General features: G+C 39.8%; 2 protein-coding genes across 2 annotated transcripts in view; one reads left to right on the top strand and one right to left on the bottom strand.

Annotated features, from left to right (window-relative positions):
• The window catches only part of LOC122058576, a 10065-nt gene extending 9301 nt beyond the window's left edge, over nucleotides 1-764 (bottom strand). The window contains exon 1 of the mRNA XM_042621194.1: nucleotides 354-764. Coding sequence (XP_042477128.1) covers nucleotides 354-683 — 330 coding nt within the window. The 5' untranslated portion in view covers nucleotides 684-764. The remainder of the gene's footprint in view (nucleotides 1-353) is intronic.
• Nucleotides 765-12179: 11415 nt separating this feature from the next.
• On the top strand, nucleotides 12180-13466 carry LOC122059443 (fatty acid desaturase 4, chloroplastic). The gene has a single exon (XM_042622229.1). The coding sequence runs from the start codon at nucleotides 12272-12274 to the stop codon at nucleotides 13187-13189; it is 918 nt and encodes a 305-aa protein (XP_042478163.1). The 5' UTR covers nucleotides 12180-12271; the 3' UTR covers nucleotides 13190-13466.
• Nucleotides 13467-17737: the final 4271 nt, after the last annotated feature.

Below are 17737 nucleotides of genomic sequence, written 5' to 3'. Positions count from 1 at the left end.
GGGGGGGGGAAGTTCCATGAACAAGACAATATGGAAGAAGATCTACATCCAGTTCCAATAAAATTAGCCAGCATGTCCATGATCTTGAAATTCAGTGGTTCACTATGTAAATGAAATACCCACAAACTCAAAAACTACACAAAAAGAAACAAAACCAAAGAAGACGCATATTAACTAGCTCCATAATAAGCCCGAAAATGTTCAAGAACTCAAACATTAAAAACCAAGTCCATCCAAAACGGCTCCAAAATCTCTTCAATCAACTAAACACATAAGGATAAGTGAAATAAAATAAACCCAAAAAAAGAAGGAAAAAAGGGGAAAGAGACTCCTCTAGCGTGCTCCTTCAATACCTTGATATGAAGTGTCCCTCCGCCGAACTCACTACCACTTTTGTTATTAAATTCCATCCAAGCCTGGGTTTTATAGAAACAAGCTCCTTTCCACTCCAAAGTGTCGTTAGGAGACGAGGCAGCACCAACAAAAGTGGGAAGAAGATCAACTGCATTATGGAGAGAGTTAAGCATAGGCCATGAAATTTCTCTGGGCAAAAGCGGAAGAACATCTCTTGGGTGGAACGGAGATTTGAAGGCAAACCCATACCGGAAAGATGAAGATAAAAGAATAATAAAGGTGAGATAATGTTTGATTCTCAGTAGAAACGAGAAGGAATCGTCTTCCATAGCTTACAGCTAGAGCAAATTTTGCATAGAAATCGGGAGAGGGATGGAGAGAAATGGGGAATCTGTACTAGTGTGGAGTAGAGAAATTGATTCGGAATCATAAATTCATTCGCTTGTCGCCTTCGATGATAAAGTCAAAAGACGAAAATATCCTTCCGTGAAAGATTTATCATTTATGTATAAGTGGGCCTTAGCGGCCTGGAAACTACTATTTCGGTGATCCGGTCCAGCAGGACCGGCTTAGTTTGGATCAGGCCTGAACTGGTTGAACCAATCAAAACCGATTGGTAAAAACCAGACCGAACTGAAACTTTTATTGGCTTGGCTTTTTATTTGGGTTTTCATGAAACCATAGAACGTAAACCGAATTGGACCAACATAACCAATAAAAGCTGAAAAATCATCCCTAGTTGCGTCCTCTACTCTTAGACGTAGTTGGGCATGAAAAGACCACCTTGCCCCCCAATCCATGCACTAGAGATGCCTTTGTTATCCTCTCATTGGCCCATGTGCTAGCACATTAACAACTAGAGGTGTCAAAATCTAAATTGAACTAGTAAAACAAATCAGATCTAATAAAAAATAGCTTTAACCAAATTGAATCGAAGCCTTATTGGGCCAATTTCGGTTTGAGATATTGTAACCTCTATAACAAACTGAATCGAAAACCAAATAAATCAAAATCATACCAAAACACTCAAAACCCAGATCGAAAACGAAACCAAACTGGTGAGAAACAAAAAACAACCCAAAATTCATTAAGAAAAAACCATGTTTTGCATAATTTTATATAAATTTATATGAAAATCAAAACCTAAATCGTAAAAAAATTGAAACCACAACTCAATTACAAATTAATATAAGAAAATGAAGTCAAATCAAAACTAAAATTTCTTTATTGATTCAATTTTGTTTCATTGTTCCCACATTGAAACCGATTCAATCCAGATTGAGATGATTCGAGTCGACCCGTTGAAACACATAGTAACAAGCGGCCAGAGACCGTTCTGTTGCTCTATTTTTAATGTATACATATGAGAAATCGAAACTAAAGCGATGACAATCCGATAATGGGCCGATACGAGACGGATTAAGTCAACCAATAAAAGACCAAACCTGAATGGAAACTGAACTTCGTCTTAACTATTTGACTTAATACCAGATCGAAATTGGTTCATTCCAATCCAAACTGGACCGTACTGACAGATTGAAAGAATCTGGTCTAACTTTATCCCGAATGCCAAGCCCAGACCAAGGCAAGCGACCGCCGCTCAATATTCAAGTCAAAGAAGAAAGGTTGGCTGGTGGGGTCAAAACACGACAGCCGTATGATGAACACATTGAGGCTGATTGAGTAGGGTGGATACCCAAGCTGTGGAAGCAGAGTTAGTGGTGCTTCGCAGTCATTGTCTCCTTGTCCATTATTATCTATTATTATCTATTAATGGACAAAGAATGGGAAAAAGTTCGCTCATTGATGTCACTGTTTTTTGGACATAAATGTGTAGAATATGCGCATCTTTTTAAGTTTTGGAAAGTTTTGGATATTCCATAATCACAGATTGTAATATTCGCGAAATCTCAATTCATAGTTTTGCTATAGATGCGTGGCCTTTACACAAACACGTGTTTGTCGAAAAGGAAGGTTTTAATTTTTTAGAAAAAGAATATTTTATTGAAGCATGCAAGGTGCCCGAAGTACAACTATTAATACTTACCGGGCTTTTCGAATCAAGGAGTCAACCATGCTGTTAATTTTATTTGGGAATTGATGAAGGATCAATTCCCTGAAATAAGTAGCAAGATGTTTGGTATCTTGAATAACATTGATTTCAGTGGGAAAAGCGTTGACAAGCCTTGAGCTTGTGTTTGGTAGTTAAGAGAAGAAAAATATAAAAATTGTACTATTTTATCGGTTGAAGAAATTTTCATTATGTTTTGGTATATCATGGATGGAGAGAAGATTTTTTTCTTTTTTGAATTTCAAAATTTATATTGAGAAAAAAGGTCTTGCCTAAAACACAAGAAAATAGAAAAAATTTTATTTTTTTTCTTCTATTAATGGCCAAGCAGAAAGTCATTTTATTTATTTATTTTCTTTCCATTTCTATTCTTTTCTTTTCTTCTCTTTTTTAGATTCATTTTTCTTTTCATTTCTTTTCTTTTCTTCTCTTGGCTACCAACACAGTCTAATGACGAATGAAATTAACTCCTTACAATCCGATTCAGCGACCACACAGCTGCATTCTTCAGAGATATAGAAAAGCAAGCCATCCCTCAGAGCTAAAGTTTCACCTTTAAGAACAGAAGAGAAGAGCCAAGGATTGTTGCATGTTTGAATTCTATTTCCTCCTCTTGCCTATTCGATTTCTTATTGGTCTAACAATCATGATTGTGGCTTCAATTGTTGTTGGAATACCTGGTGCATGTTCTCTTGCACATTGCTATTGTTCAGGTAAAGGGGACCTTAAACTACTGGTTCTAATTGTGTTTAAGGTGTAAACACATTTTCATATTGAGAAACAAATCTCAATTTCTCTTTTAAATCTTTCAGGCAGCACGAATTGTCCAAGATTAATGTGAGTGATGATAATAGAGGGTGGAAGTGAGAGGGAAGCATGGATGGAGAATAGGTGGGGGGAGAGGAGAATTTTGTTGGGGCGAGGGTCGGGTTTTAGCGGAGGTGGTGGGGGTCGAGGGTGTAAGCTGTTGGAAGTGGTGGTGGCAATGGCGGTGGAGGTGGAGGTGGAGGTGAGGGCAAGGAGCTGAGGTGGTTGGGATATTTTTTTTAAATGCTAATACTATTAGGGCCCGTTTGATTTTGTTTTCAGAAACGATTTTCTTGTTTTTTGTGCTTAGAAACGGAAAAACACCCATTTTTCCGTTTGATTTTTCTGTTATGTTTCCTCCATTTATAAAAATAAGAATTGAAATTTATGTCTAATTTTGTTTCCAGGAATAGGGATGAAGAAACACCTCTGATTTGCTTTTCTGTTTCTTGAAACAAAAAGTGAGCGGAAAAAATATGAAAACCCCAATAGTTTTGTGACTTCCCAAAATCATAAAGCCCAATAAAAAGGATATTCCTCCATATCAAGCATTCATAATACCTGCTACAGAGAAGAGATGCTGCTTCGAGGGAGCTACCTCCTAAGAGAAGAGGAGAAGAAGAAATGAAAGAAAGGAATAGTTGTTGACTGTCTTTTTCATTCATTCTCTGCTTCTCTTATACACAAACACACATAATATTTTTCTAACTAATTCTGTTATAGGGAATTACACCATATCCTTACACGTAACCCTCTAAGACAATAGGCCTGGTCCGGGGTCTAGTGCTCCTTCGAGAAGGTAAGATTGTTGCAACTTCCTCTTCCTCTTGATTCTTCTCATTAGGTACCACATGATCCAATGAGGTTATATCATTGCCTCCTGCTTCACTTAGAACCATGTCCTCAAGGTTCAGCTGTGGAAATGCTTGGCGAAGTAGAGCGAGGTCCTCCCATGATGCTTCCTCCTAGGGTAAGCCATCCCAATGGACAAAGACCTATTTGACTAAACGGCCATGGTGATGAATGTGGCGACAATTTAGGATGGCACCTGGTGTTGGAAAATTGACATCATTGACAGGGGCTGAAGGCAAGAAGCAGGGTTGCTTAGGAGGTTCGTCGATGCATTTCTTTAGTAGAGAGACATGAAACACTGGGTGGATCCTTGCTGCCTCTGGCAAATCCAGCTTATAAGCTACCTTCCCAATGCGAGCCAGAATTTGAAATGGACCAAAAAAACATTTGCCCAGCTTCTGATGTGCACGTAAAGCACTATCTATTGTCGGTAAGGCTGAAGCTTCACAAAAGCCCAGTCTCCATCAAAATTCTTCTCTGTACGCCCATTGTCAGCCTGCAATTTCATGCGTTCCTGCGCACGAAAAATATTAATTTTCAAAATGCGGATGATCTGGCCTAGCGATTGTAACTCCTTATCTATTGTTTCATTTAGGGATGCCTCTAGAATATAGCGCGTGATTGTTAGGGGCTGTCAACCATACAAGGCTTCAAATGGGGTCATCCCTGCTGCGGTATGGAAAGAGGTATTGTACCAGAACTCAGCCCAATGCAAGAACTTCACCCACTGTGCCAGAGCATCTGCGACAAAGCTCCTTAAGTACTTTTCAAGGCAGCGGTTCAAAATCTCAGTTTGCCCGTCGGTCTGCAGGTGATATGCGCTGCTCATAGCGAGTGTTGTTCCTTGCAAGCGAAACAATTCACGCCAGAATTCGCTAAGGAATAGGGGTTCACGGTCGCTGACTATTGAACGAGGGGAGCCATGAAGCTTGGCTATTTCTATAGCAAACACCTCTGCAATGCGAGTACTAGTGTCATTGCATGGCAAAGCACAAAAATGGGCATATTTCGTCAATCTATCCACGATGCCAAATATCGCGCTCTTACCGCCCGAATTGGGCAAACTTGTAATGTAGTCCATTGAAATGTCCTCCCACACCTGTTCGGGCAAAGGTAAAGGCTGTAGGAGTCTTGCTGGGGAGGTGGTCAAGTGCTTCATTTGTTGGAAAACCAAGCAAGAAGCTACATATTGTTTCACATAGGAGCGCATCTTTTTCCAAAAGAAATTAGTGGCGACTCGTTTGAATGTTCGAAGGAATCCAGCATGCCCCCCAATTGGTGTTGTATGAAACTCCCACAAAAATACCTCACGAGGAGAAGAATCAGACACCAAGACGAGGCATTGGTTGTAGTATAGCAACCCGTTACGGTAAGAGTACCCCACATAAGCATTCAGCTCAGTCTCTAATTCTTTACAGATGTCCTGCAACTCAGCATTAATAAACACCTCTGCCTTTAACTGGTCAAGGAAATTGAATGTGGGAATAGAAATTGCAAATAAAACCGATGCTGGAGAGGTCACCTGTGATAATGCACCTGTTGCTATGTTTTCTTTCCCTGGGCTATATACAATATCGAATGCAAAACCGAGAAGCTTAGAAACCCAATGATGTTGTTCCGAATTCTATATGACCTACTTAGTTAATTCCTTCAAACTCCTCTGATCCGTGACAATGGTGAATTTCTACCCAAGAAGATAATGTCGCTAGTGCATAACTGCTTGAGTGATTGCAGAAATTTCACGAATATAGGTGGATGATACCCGCATCTTTGGAGATAGCTTCTTACTAAAGTATGCAATTAGATGCCCGTTTTGGTGCAGCACTGCTCCAATTCCTTCCTCCGAAGCATTTGCTTACACGGTGAATGGTAGTGAAAAATTAGGCAATGCTAGGACATGAGCAATCGTCATTGCCTTTTGTAGTGTCTTGAATGTAGTTTGTGCTGCTACTGTCCATGAGAACCCTCTTTTCTTCAAGAGATCGATGAGTGGGGCTGCAAGGTGTGCGTACTAATGAACAAATCTACTGTAATAACTGGTAAGACCCAAGAATCCCCTTAATTCCTTCAAGTTGCTAGGCACAGGCCAGCTAAGCATAGCCGAAAATTTGGAAGGATCTATTATGACCCCTTGTGTTGATACAATGTGTCCTAGATAATCAATGGTTGTTTGGCCAAAAGTGCACTTGGAGCGTTTAGCATGGAGCTTATGTTGTTGTAGCACTTGCAGAATTTCCTGAAGGTGGAAAAGGTGAGTGGACCATGATGGGCTATACACCAACACATCATCAGAAAAAACCAATACAAATTGGTGTAGGAATGGGTGGAATATTGAGTTCATAGTGACTTGAAACGTCGACGGCTCATTGGAGAGGCCAAAAGGCATAACGAGAAACTCGTAATGCCCTTCATGAGTTCTAAATAGTTGTTTTGTGTATATCCTCTGATCTGATGAGAATTTGGTGGCAACCGGATCTGAGGTCGAGCTTGGAGAAGTATTGTGCCCCATGCAGTTCATCCAAGAGTTCATCTACAGTGGGTATTGGAAATCGATCTCTCACCATGATAGTGTTCAAGACTCGATAGTTCATCAAAATCTCTATGTGATATTTTTTTTTTTACCAAGAGCACCAGTGATGAAAAAGGACTTGTACTTGGGCGAATTACACCAGTGGCCACCATCTCTGTGACCAAGTGCTCTATTTTATTCTTTTGAAAGTGTGGATAGCGGTACGGGCATACATTGATTGGTTGGGCTCCCAGCTGCAAGTGTATGGCAAGATCCTAACTCCGTGAAGGGAGTAATCCCATTGGGGCAGCAAACACCGAATCGAACAACTGCAACAATGATTGGAGCTCAGCATTGTCACAGTCAATGGGTGAGTCCGAGTTCGGTAGTAGCTCTAGCTAAAACAAGGTAGCTAATGAGTCGTTTTCCAAGAGGCGTCGAAACCTTGGTACTGTAGTTGGTAAGATGCTTGCGAGGGTTCGCCTTACAGCTTAATGTGCTTCTCTCCTTCCATGAATTCAACTGTTAGTTGCCTGTAATCAAAGAGGACAGGGCCCAATTGGGCTAACCATTACACCCCTAATACCAAATATGCCCCAAAGAGGGGTAAAAATAATGCATCAATAGTAATGTAATGGTTTAGAATCTTAACTGACAGTTGCCTCACAAGACCGTCACAGAGGAAGTGACTTCCATTCCCAACCATCACTGAAACCTTGGGAGAGGCTTCAATCATCAACCCCAGATGTCATGCAACACGGCTCTGGTTGAAATTGTGGGAGCTACTACTGTAGATGAGGATTTGAATCGGTGCTCCACCGATGTAACCAATGAAGCAAAGGGTGGTTAGCGACGGTTCCCCTATTAAGGAGTAATAAGATAGCTCAGTAGAGGCTTCCCTTGTGTTCTGTGTATCCATCAACTTTGCGAGCGGGGGTTCACCCGAAGGTTCTTCTTGGGCTTCTTCTTCGTTATCATACTTGAGAAAAAACAATTGCCGAGTTTTGCAGCAATGACCAGGTACATATTTCTCCTCACAATTATAGCAGAGCCCCTTTTCTCGCCTCTGTTGCATCTCTGTGGGGGAAAGGCACTTGATCGAAATGCACAACACCACCGTTGGTTCCGGCAACAGTGGTATATTAGGAGGTGGAGGTGTGGGTAGTATTCCCCTGGCAATGTTTGGTCGAGCCATAGCTCTTCTGATTTCAAGAAACTTTGCCTCCTGTAAGCGAGCTAATCCCACCGCTTGGGTCATGCTAGTGGGTCGGAACACCATCACTTCATTACGGATATCTAATCTTAGACCTAATATAAAACAACTAATCAGAAACATCAGTGGAACAAAGCTAGTACGATTCGCAAGAGCCTCAAAATGAGTTTGATACTGAGAGACTGTAGAAGTATGTACGCGTTTAGCTAGAGCCGCCTGAGGATCGTCAAACTCGGAGGGACCGAATTGAATCTCAAGAGCTCCAGCGAAGGTTGCCCAGGTTGTGAACTGTGCGGAGTGATGCATCCACTGGAACCACTGTAAAGCTGGTCCATCCATGTGGAAGGAAGAGATTGTGATCCTTTAATCATCGGTTGTTCCGTGATACTCGAAGAAGTGTTCCACCTTAAAAATTCATCCAATCGGATTGCCTCCATCAAACCTGGGAAAGTCGAGACAGATGGTGTGAGTTTGGATAGGATTTGTAGGAATCAATAATGGAGTTCCTGGCGTTGAAGACGTGCTGATGGTGTCTTGACGTCTTTCTTGCTGAGCCGTGGATACCTGCAAGGCCTGTTCCAAGTGTCCATCTATGGCCGTCATGTGAAGAACAAGCTCAGAGAGGGATCGTTGCTGGTCCAGTTAGGGCTGTCTGGAAGGAATCCAATCGCTCCCTCTATTTAGCGGAGGTATCCATCAATAACTTGATAGCTTCATCAATAAGGCAGAAGCGAGTTCCCTCAGCCATCGAGGGCTCTCAACGAAAGCACCAATGATACCTGCTACAGAGAAGAGATGCTTCTTCGAGGGAGCTACCTCCTAAGAAAAGAGAAGAGAAGAAGAAATGAAAGAAGGGAATAGTTGTTGTCTGTCTTTTTCATTCATTCTCTGCTTCTCTTATACACAAACACTATGGAATATTTTTCTAACTAATTTTGTTATAGGGAATTACACCAGATCCTTACATGTAATCCTCTACGACAATAGGCCTGGTCCGGGGTCTAGTGCTTCGAGAAGGTAAGATTGTTACAACTTCCTCTTCCTATTGATTCTTCTCCTTAGGTACCACGTGGTCCAATGAGGTTATATTAGTTCAACTCTCTGCAACTCTCACTAAAAATCGCCAACATTCGGTGACTCCAAGGGGATGATCTCTCTCCTTGCTACTCGTGTTGCAAATCTGAAGGTTCCCTGTAACTCCTCCACCTAGGGTGAAGCTCCTCCGTCGTCGATCAGGTCGTCAAGCTCTTGAGGTTCTGAAGCTCGAAGGTGTCTCAAGCTCCTTATGGTCACTTTCAACCCCTTTCTCATGGTTCAATGTATTCCAAAGTTCCTGCAAGGTAAAATTTCGATAAACTCTAATTTCTTCACTGATTTCAGCTCCGTAATGGTAGGATCTGGGGTTTTTTCTTCGTGATTCTTAATGGAACACAACGTTTCCACTCTCTGCAATTTTTCCCACCATGTGCATTTCGTGTTTTCCCTCTTGAGTTTGGGTTTGTGAGGATTATGGTTATGGGTTCATGTCATGACCGCTAAGCTCTGTGAGGAGAATCAAAGTTTCTCAGGTTTGGAATGATTCTTCGTGTGGAGCTCAGTCCTCTACTTTGAAGTTAGGGTTTTGATTGGACTATTCTAATTTCGCATTCCAGTGGTTCTACTGTTCAATGGAGAGAGAGTCTTGGTTCTTCTATGACAGGAAGATGACAATGAGGGACTGGACTTTCTGTTAATCTTGTTTATCAAACAACGCCTCCAAACAGAGATCTTGGAACTCCTCACAGTGGGTAAGTTGTTTTCATTGATCTCTATCTGAGATCAACTCAACTCAATTAAGCCTTATCCTAGCTAAATGGGCTAACAACTATGCTGTTTTTCCATTCAACTCTGCCATTAATTGTTATCTCTTTCAATGTCAAAAGTTCTATATTGAAATTTCTCAATCCAGTCCTTAGCTTCTTAGAATTTTGTTGTTCAACATCTACATTTCCTACTGCAAGCATTGTTCTATTCTTGTACGTTCATGTGTATTCATGATAAGGTTTTTCTCTATATGATAAATCCTACCGTCCTTAAATTTATAAATTGCTGGACAGAAATGATTGGAAGCAGAAAAACTAGGTATGTTTGATTATGGCTCTTAATCTCTCATTAATGGTCCATAGCCAATACTTCAATGATTATGAGATTAATGAAGACTTCCTGAGATAGGAAAATCTAGAAGGAAATTAGCCAAAACAATATAGCATATCAAATTATATTGAAGGGAATGCCCATGATTCCTATTGATGGACCTTGATGTTTTGATTTTAATGACTTTATGTTAGTTGCTACCATTAATGATTTTAGGTTAGTTGTTAGAGTATATGTTATGCAATAGACAACTCTATGTTCCATTGACCTATGTCACATTTAAAAAGATATTCCCTATTGAATCTCTATCACATTGTGTTTTTCATTTTTAATCCTCTATTAGATGTCTTCCCTTTTGTCAAAATTCTAATTACATAACTATAATTAATGATACATGCATAAGAAACTGTTTCGAGAAATCTGTGAAATCAAACACCATTATCTACTGAAAACGTTTCTTGAAACGGAAAAATCAAACACTTTTTTGAGGTAAAAAAATTGTTTCGTAGAACAGAAACGGAAAAAACCGTTTCTACTGTTCCTAGACATAGAAACGGCGGAAACAAAATCAAACGGGCCCTTAGTATCGTAAATATTACCACATGAAAAGTAATATATTTTTAAATAAACTTTAGGGGCAATAATAAATCACCGCTTAAAGGTATTACATTTAGGCTATTAGATGTAATAGCAAATAAAATACTTTTTCCGGTGGCCGAAAGTTATTTTTAGTGGTAGTAAAGGCCATATATATATGGGTAAGAATATAAAAATTCTCAAGAAAGCAATAATGGTGTCACATTTAGTAGCGGAATTTCAACGATTTAAAAACTTATGGGAAAAGCTTTAGCGATGGTAAAAATACCGAACAAAAATCCACCCCATGTATGTAGTTAAAATTAAAATTGGTGCAATTATATTGATTAACGTCCCTAGTTCTTTTATTTTTTTTATTTTTATTTTTATTTTTATTTTTATTTTAAGGTCCTACCCATTAGAAGCTAGCCCAACAAGCATCAGGGGAGAAACAAGCAAAGAAGACACATAAAACCACGGACAGACACAAAATGCCAATTTAGTGCTAGTAATGTTGGAACTACACAAGTGATGGTATCACATTTTTTTTATGGAATTCCATGGAGGCCAAAACATGACAGATGAAACTAAAGCCATTGAATCCAGCACCCACTGCCAATGCCTTATATTCCTTCTCCCTCCTCCCCTTTCCTCTATTGTGTCAAGTCATCATAAACAAGTCCATTCCAGAGACATCTTTGGCTAGAAAATTAGTTTCAGGCACTGCAGGAAGAATTATTGTCTCCGCAACAATCACATTTCCATCTTCTGGTAGTGTTTGGTAGCACTTCTTCAATAACATATCAAACAATGGTCATCACTCCAGTTATGAGGTATCATCTATGTACAGGTTTTAAATAAGGAAACTCCATATTGCTAAAACATAGAGCCTTTAAACTTGACCATCGTCATCACCCATGATCACTTGCTGATGAAGTGATGGCAAGTAAGGGTGTCAATGGGGACGGTTTCGAATCAGTACCAATAGTAAAGGTGTCAATCTCAAAACCATCCCATTTAGTCAACGAAATCAAACCTAAGGCCCGATCTCCATTATTAATGGATAGGACGTGGCTCCGATTACTAAACAGTTCTAAGTAAGGGTGCAAGTTTGGTTTGCAAGCCTCAGTTCCAGGTTTAAGATTCCTAGATTTAAGATGGGGTCGTGGGACAGGGCTTGGGCTGAGGCCTTAAGTTGAGCCCCACCTAGAATATATAATCTAGTTGGGAGGTGAGTTGTTGCTATTTTTAATCCAACAAATCTTAGGGAATGATAGGTTGCAAATAAGAGGGAAATATAATGGATATTTTCAAAACTGGTTATTAACTCAAAGGGATCAACACTCAATTTAGAGGTGATGAGTTCACTCTCCTTGTCGTCTACTTAAAAAAAAAAAAAAAAAAAAAAAAAGAAAAAAAACAATATGAACCTGTACAAGAACCATTCTATCCACACACATGGCATCTAGATAATATCCCCCATCCGACGCACTTTATCCCTTTTAAGGCTTTATAGCCTTGGGCAATCCATGTCAAAACACCTTCGAGAACTGCAAGGTACGTGTAATGTGTGATACATATTTGCTTACATGTACAAGGTACTAGCGACCTTGGAAGTCCCACGCATCCACTCTTTGCACCACATCGCTGATCTCGCGCGACTTATTTTCCACTCCTCTTATCCTCCTTCCACAGCCCCTACTGCCACTTACTTACGTTGGCCCTTAGCCCTTAGCCACTACACTTCAATCACCCCATGTCCATCTTACCCCATCACAAGTACCCATTGAGGTGCTCATCTCACCACCATGCCCAACTGGCACACCCTCCTCTCACCACACATGTTCGTTGCGCCGCCACCACCACCACTACCAAGCCTGTTGGAACCCTCCGCCCCAGCTCGGCTGTACCAACGGCTACCGATCCCGATTTGCAATCAACATGGACACACCGCACGTGGGTTGCGACTGGGTGCACTTCCGTGCTTGTTTCTCTAGCAAAATCAGCCATGGCTGCTTCAGAGACAAGCCCAACCATGTGGCTTGAGCCCCTTCTCGCTTCCTACCTTGGCTACCTCCTCGCCGACCTTGGCTCTGGAGTCTACCATTGGGCAATCGACAACTACGGCGACGCCTCGACCCTCGTGGTTGGGTCTCAAATCGAAGCCTTCCAAGGCCACCACAAGTGGCCATGGACGATCACAAGGCGTCAATTCGCCAACAACCTCCACGCCCTTGCACGGGCGGTGGCATTCGTGGTTGTACCCATAGACCTCACAAGCAACGATATGGTTGTGAATGCCTTTGTAGGAGTCTGCTCCGGGTGTATAATGTTTAGCCAACAGTTCCACGCGTGGGCTCATGGTACCAAGAGCCGTCTTCCTCCATTAGTGGTGGCGTTGCAAGATGCAGGTGTGCTTGTCTCACGCACACAACATGCCACGCACCATCGCCCACCTTACAACAACAATTACTGCATAGTGAGTGGAGCATGGAACGAATTTCTGGACAGGCAAAGAGTGTTTGAGGCGTTGGAAATGGTTTTGTTCTTTAAGTTTGGGGTGCGGCCAAGGTCCTGGAGTGAGCCCAACCCTGAATGGACAGAAGAAAGTGAGATCACTTCTCTCCAAACTAAACCACACTTACGTGAGCCACAAGACCTTGTTTGTACATAGATTCTTTATGGGCTTAATTTGTATGGATTTGATAGATTCTTTCTTTTGAACCAATCAAGCCCTTCTTGGGACTTCAATAAAATAACCAAGATAACTGAAGGATTTGTGGTTCAATTCTGGCAGATTCCGGCCAATTTGGATAAGAATCGGTCAGTTCGATTTTCAGTTCTATGTTTTGAAACATTGTGAAGGCAAATAATGAAAAGCAGTGTATAAGGCTTACTTCCAAACCAGAAAAAGGGGAAAAAAAAAAAATGGTGTAAGGCTTTCTTGAAAATATGTTGCAATGGTGTATGACGTAGATGTCCATCGGATGATGTAGGAACTCATAGTAATAAAGTAATTTTCCTCCTTGAATTAGGAGAAGATAAAATTGAAGTCGAGTTGTATCAGAAAGTTTTTGTTTTTTTTTTTGGATGAATGAAAAATATATTAAAGATAGAAAGCATAAACAAATTACAGATACAATTAGCAAAGCCAATTCAAATAAAAAGGAAGTCAGCCCAAAAGGAGAGTAACCCAAACCCGGGGAAGGGAACAAACCAAAGAACTTACAGGGATGCAACAAAATTGGGGAAAACGAGTCATATCAGAATTATACTATCCTCAAAGTTTTTAAAAGACTCAAATTGTGCAACCGATTTGATCAATGGGGAAATCTTTTGTTACCTGTTGGGAACATTCCCACACTCCTAAATTGGTTTTAATGATAACAAACAAATAGTGGCTTTAAATATGATATGATTTATTAAAATGGTAATTGTTAGAGCATATTTACACTTCAAGTTACTATTCCTATATTTTACAATTATTTCCTTTGTTTGTGTACCCTTCCCCTGAACAATTATTATTTCATCTCAAAAATTGCAATGTCGAACTCGTAATGCAATCAATCAAATTTCAAGCTACTTGCATTCAAACTGAAGGAAAAGTAGGGTGAAGTCATGAACTTACCCTTGCATGTCTATTGCAAAAAGCTAGTTTCTTACAAAAAGTTTTGTCTTTCAATTTTTAGAGCTAATGGGATTAGTTGATGTGAAAGGGGTATGTAATTTACTTGTCAATTGTAATTATTTAATATCAGTCCTTGTGAATCAAAGTTAAATTACTTGGATAAGAGTGAGGTAGTGACCTGCATATATTACTTTCAATTTAATTAGTCTGTTGGAAGGGTTTTTGGAAATGATGCTTATTTCCCTTGTTAGAAGATACATTATAAGAATTGCTTGTTGAAAATAGTGATATATGTATATCATTATATATTGAATTGGTGATATGTGGTGGGGTGGGAAGTAGACAGGAAGGCTTACTGCTTTTAGGCTGATTGAAGTTTTTTTTTTCCCCTAACTGGAATGGAGTGCAAGAAGAGAATTTGTGAATCCAAAGATGTAGTAGTTTGGAGTAGGTTTATTTTAAGTTCTGGGTGCTGTCATATACTCTTTTTTAATGGAAATTTATTGTCACTGTTCTTGTAAATGCTTTTTTTAATAGAATTTGTTCTTAAACTACATAACATTAAATTTCCTATGTGCCTCATGCTGTTGGCTACATTCTCCATGTATGGGTCATCGATCTTCATGTATATTCATTGCATGTATGTGTTAGAGGTCAACACCATTTACAAGGTGAAAAGAGATTTACGAAAGCAACAATGACATTGATCGAAGCAATAGGTACATTTGTTGGATTCTACCATACAGAATAAGTACGTATGTGCAAGAGAACTAAACTGGGAAACCTGAAAGGTCCATCTCACACAAACCTGTCCCACCTACTGTCATTAAGTTCCTTCGCACATAGGGATAGAATGAAGAAAAACATTGACCCCTATGTGCAAGTGAAAGAATGTGCTCTCTAACAACATCCCAAGTCTCGCCCCTTGGATTACTGCCGCTTGCTTATATATAGCCCCTCACACCCCAACCACTCTTTAGTCACCCTATTCCATGTCCATCTTACCCCACCATCTTGCCCAAATGGCACCCCCTCCTCTCACCACAAGCGTTCCTTGCACAGCCACCACCACCACCAATCCCGTCAGAACCTCCAACCCCACCTGGACTGACCGTGCTTGGGTTACCGATCCTGATCTGCAATCAACATGGGCTGACCGTGCTTGGGTTACGATTGGGTGCACTTCCGTGCTTGTTTCTCTAGCAAAGTCAGCCATGGCCACTTCAGAGATGAGCGCAATCATGTGGTTGGTGCCCCTTCTCGTTGGCTACTTCGGCTACCTTCTTGCGGACCTTAACTCCGGATTCTACCATTGGACCATCGACAACTACGGCGATGCCTCGACCCCTTTGTTTGGGTCTCAAATCGAAGCCTTTCAGCACCACCGTACAAGAGTGGTTCTCATTTGAAGACCTAATCCACAATTTGTTTGTGGTTAGAAAATATGTCATTTAAATTTAATTTAGACTGTGTTTAGTATGCATTCTTGGAATGTATCTAATTCAATAATGCATTCCAATCAATTATAAAACACATAACTGCACCATTTTAAAAATTTCTAGAATGTCATATATCTTTTAAAAAAACATTAAAAAAAAAAAAAAAAAAAAAATGTATTCCAAAAAGCCTTAGTCTTCCCCCTAGCTATGACCTTAAGCAGTTTGACCCACTATTTATTTATTGCATGTATTTATCATTTCATTTTCTCAACCTCAACATTTAAACATATAAACATGGGTAGGAGCTTCATGCATTGAATACACATTTTTTATTTATTAAAGTTGCATAGATTATGATCCTCCCCAACCCCACAGTGGTAGAAGCTTCGTGCATTAAATACACATTTTTTATTCATTAAAAAAATTACCATTTAAATGATTTAAATCGAAAATTTATAGCTTTCATAATTTCATCCACCACCACACACGCACAAACGAACACGCAAGGAAAGAAAGAGAGAGAGAGTGTGTGTGCTAATGAGCTAATTGATGGAGAGAATACATGGTACTTCGCTAATATGTATTGTTGGTATTAACCAAAAATGTGCTCAATTTTTTTGAATTTTTGGTTGATTCGGACTGATATTGGCCAACACATGTCAGTATCAATTCATATTGTTGTCGACCAAGGACAATAACGGATCGGATTAGATCAGAGCCTTTGAACTAAGGCTATGATTGATAATCAAACGCAATGAATAAAAAGTTCCATTTAAATGGTTTTTACAAGTTTAGGTTTTTATTTTGTTTACTGGTTCGAGTTAAACAGTTTTTGACCTAATTTGGAATAAACCAACTTTTTAGGCCTAATAATATAGAAATCCGATGTTGTTGGAACCTGAGAATCGGGCATCTAAGCTCAAATTGTGACTTAATAAATAAAAATAGTTTACAATAATTTACATGTTGTAAATCCACTAATGCCATGACTAACTGACTTTTGTAATTGATTATATATAATTGGTTCAAAGGCATATCAGTTTCAATCGATTCAAAACCAACGGCTTAAATAATAATTTCTGTTCTTAAAATCAAAATTGAACCATTTAATAAACAGTTTCACTTCTAAAACAAAAATCGATTAGTGAACGATTTCCATCAGTTTCGATTTCATGTCAATTTTGGTTTACAATTCACCTCCCTTCTCTCCACGCAAACTAAACCACACATATGTGAGCCTGGTCAATACCTTATTTGCACATAGAGGCTCAATCTGCACGACCTGGATAGACATATTCTTGATTTTGATCTAGGGGATTTTGAACTAAGGGCACCTTAATATTGATTTGATTTCACTTCTTTTCCTTTCGACATAACCTCATTGTCAAAGGAAACCACTCCTCATAATATTCCAGGTATTGACTTAACCAAACACAGCCTGCAACTTCTAAGCGTCATAACCCATTCTACTTCCACTTGTGCAGATTGGCAGCTGTGGACCGGAGACGGTCCTAACCTTCTTAAACTTTATACTGAAAGAAGCTACTCTCAAACTTGTACCGACACTCATGCCAACAACTCAATGCGCAAAGGGACAATTATTGAAAAAAATTTTTTTTTTTTTGGCAACATTTAGGATAATAACAAACACTATATCTCACTTCATTCTTCCAAGGTAAAATTATAGATTGGGTACCTAACATTACGAGAAATCACGGCTAAGGTATCTCATGCTTTTGGTATTAGGTTTGGTGTACCTAAAAGATACTGTGTTGCACAGACACCTATCAAAGAAAGTTTTAATAAGCATAAAATAAATTAACAAACCGATTAACCGTTTAAAAATCATATAGAATAAACCAAGATAAAAACCGTTTGAAACCGTGAAATCGACACCGTGAAACCTAAACCATTTACCAAACCGTTGAAATTTCAAAAAGTGCAACCATTTAATAAATTGTGCGATTTTGATTTCAGTCAAATAAATATAAACCCAACCGAACCACACCGTATACATCGAAACCGAACCGATTAACACACTTGGGTGTACCTAAACCAAGATAATGTGTTACATTGACACCGACCAAACCCCCTAACTATGCTCTACCCTTCCCTCCTCCCCAAAACAAACCAACCCCAACCCCCCCCCCCCCCC

This window comes from Macadamia integrifolia, chromosome 13 (genome assembly GCF_013358625.1).
Source record: "Macadamia integrifolia cultivar HAES 741 chromosome 13, SCU_Mint_v3, whole genome shotgun sequence".
Lineage (NCBI taxonomy): Eukaryota > Viridiplantae > Streptophyta > Magnoliopsida > Proteales > Proteaceae > Macadamia > Macadamia integrifolia.
This window is presented reverse-complemented; position numbering and strand designations above follow the sequence as displayed.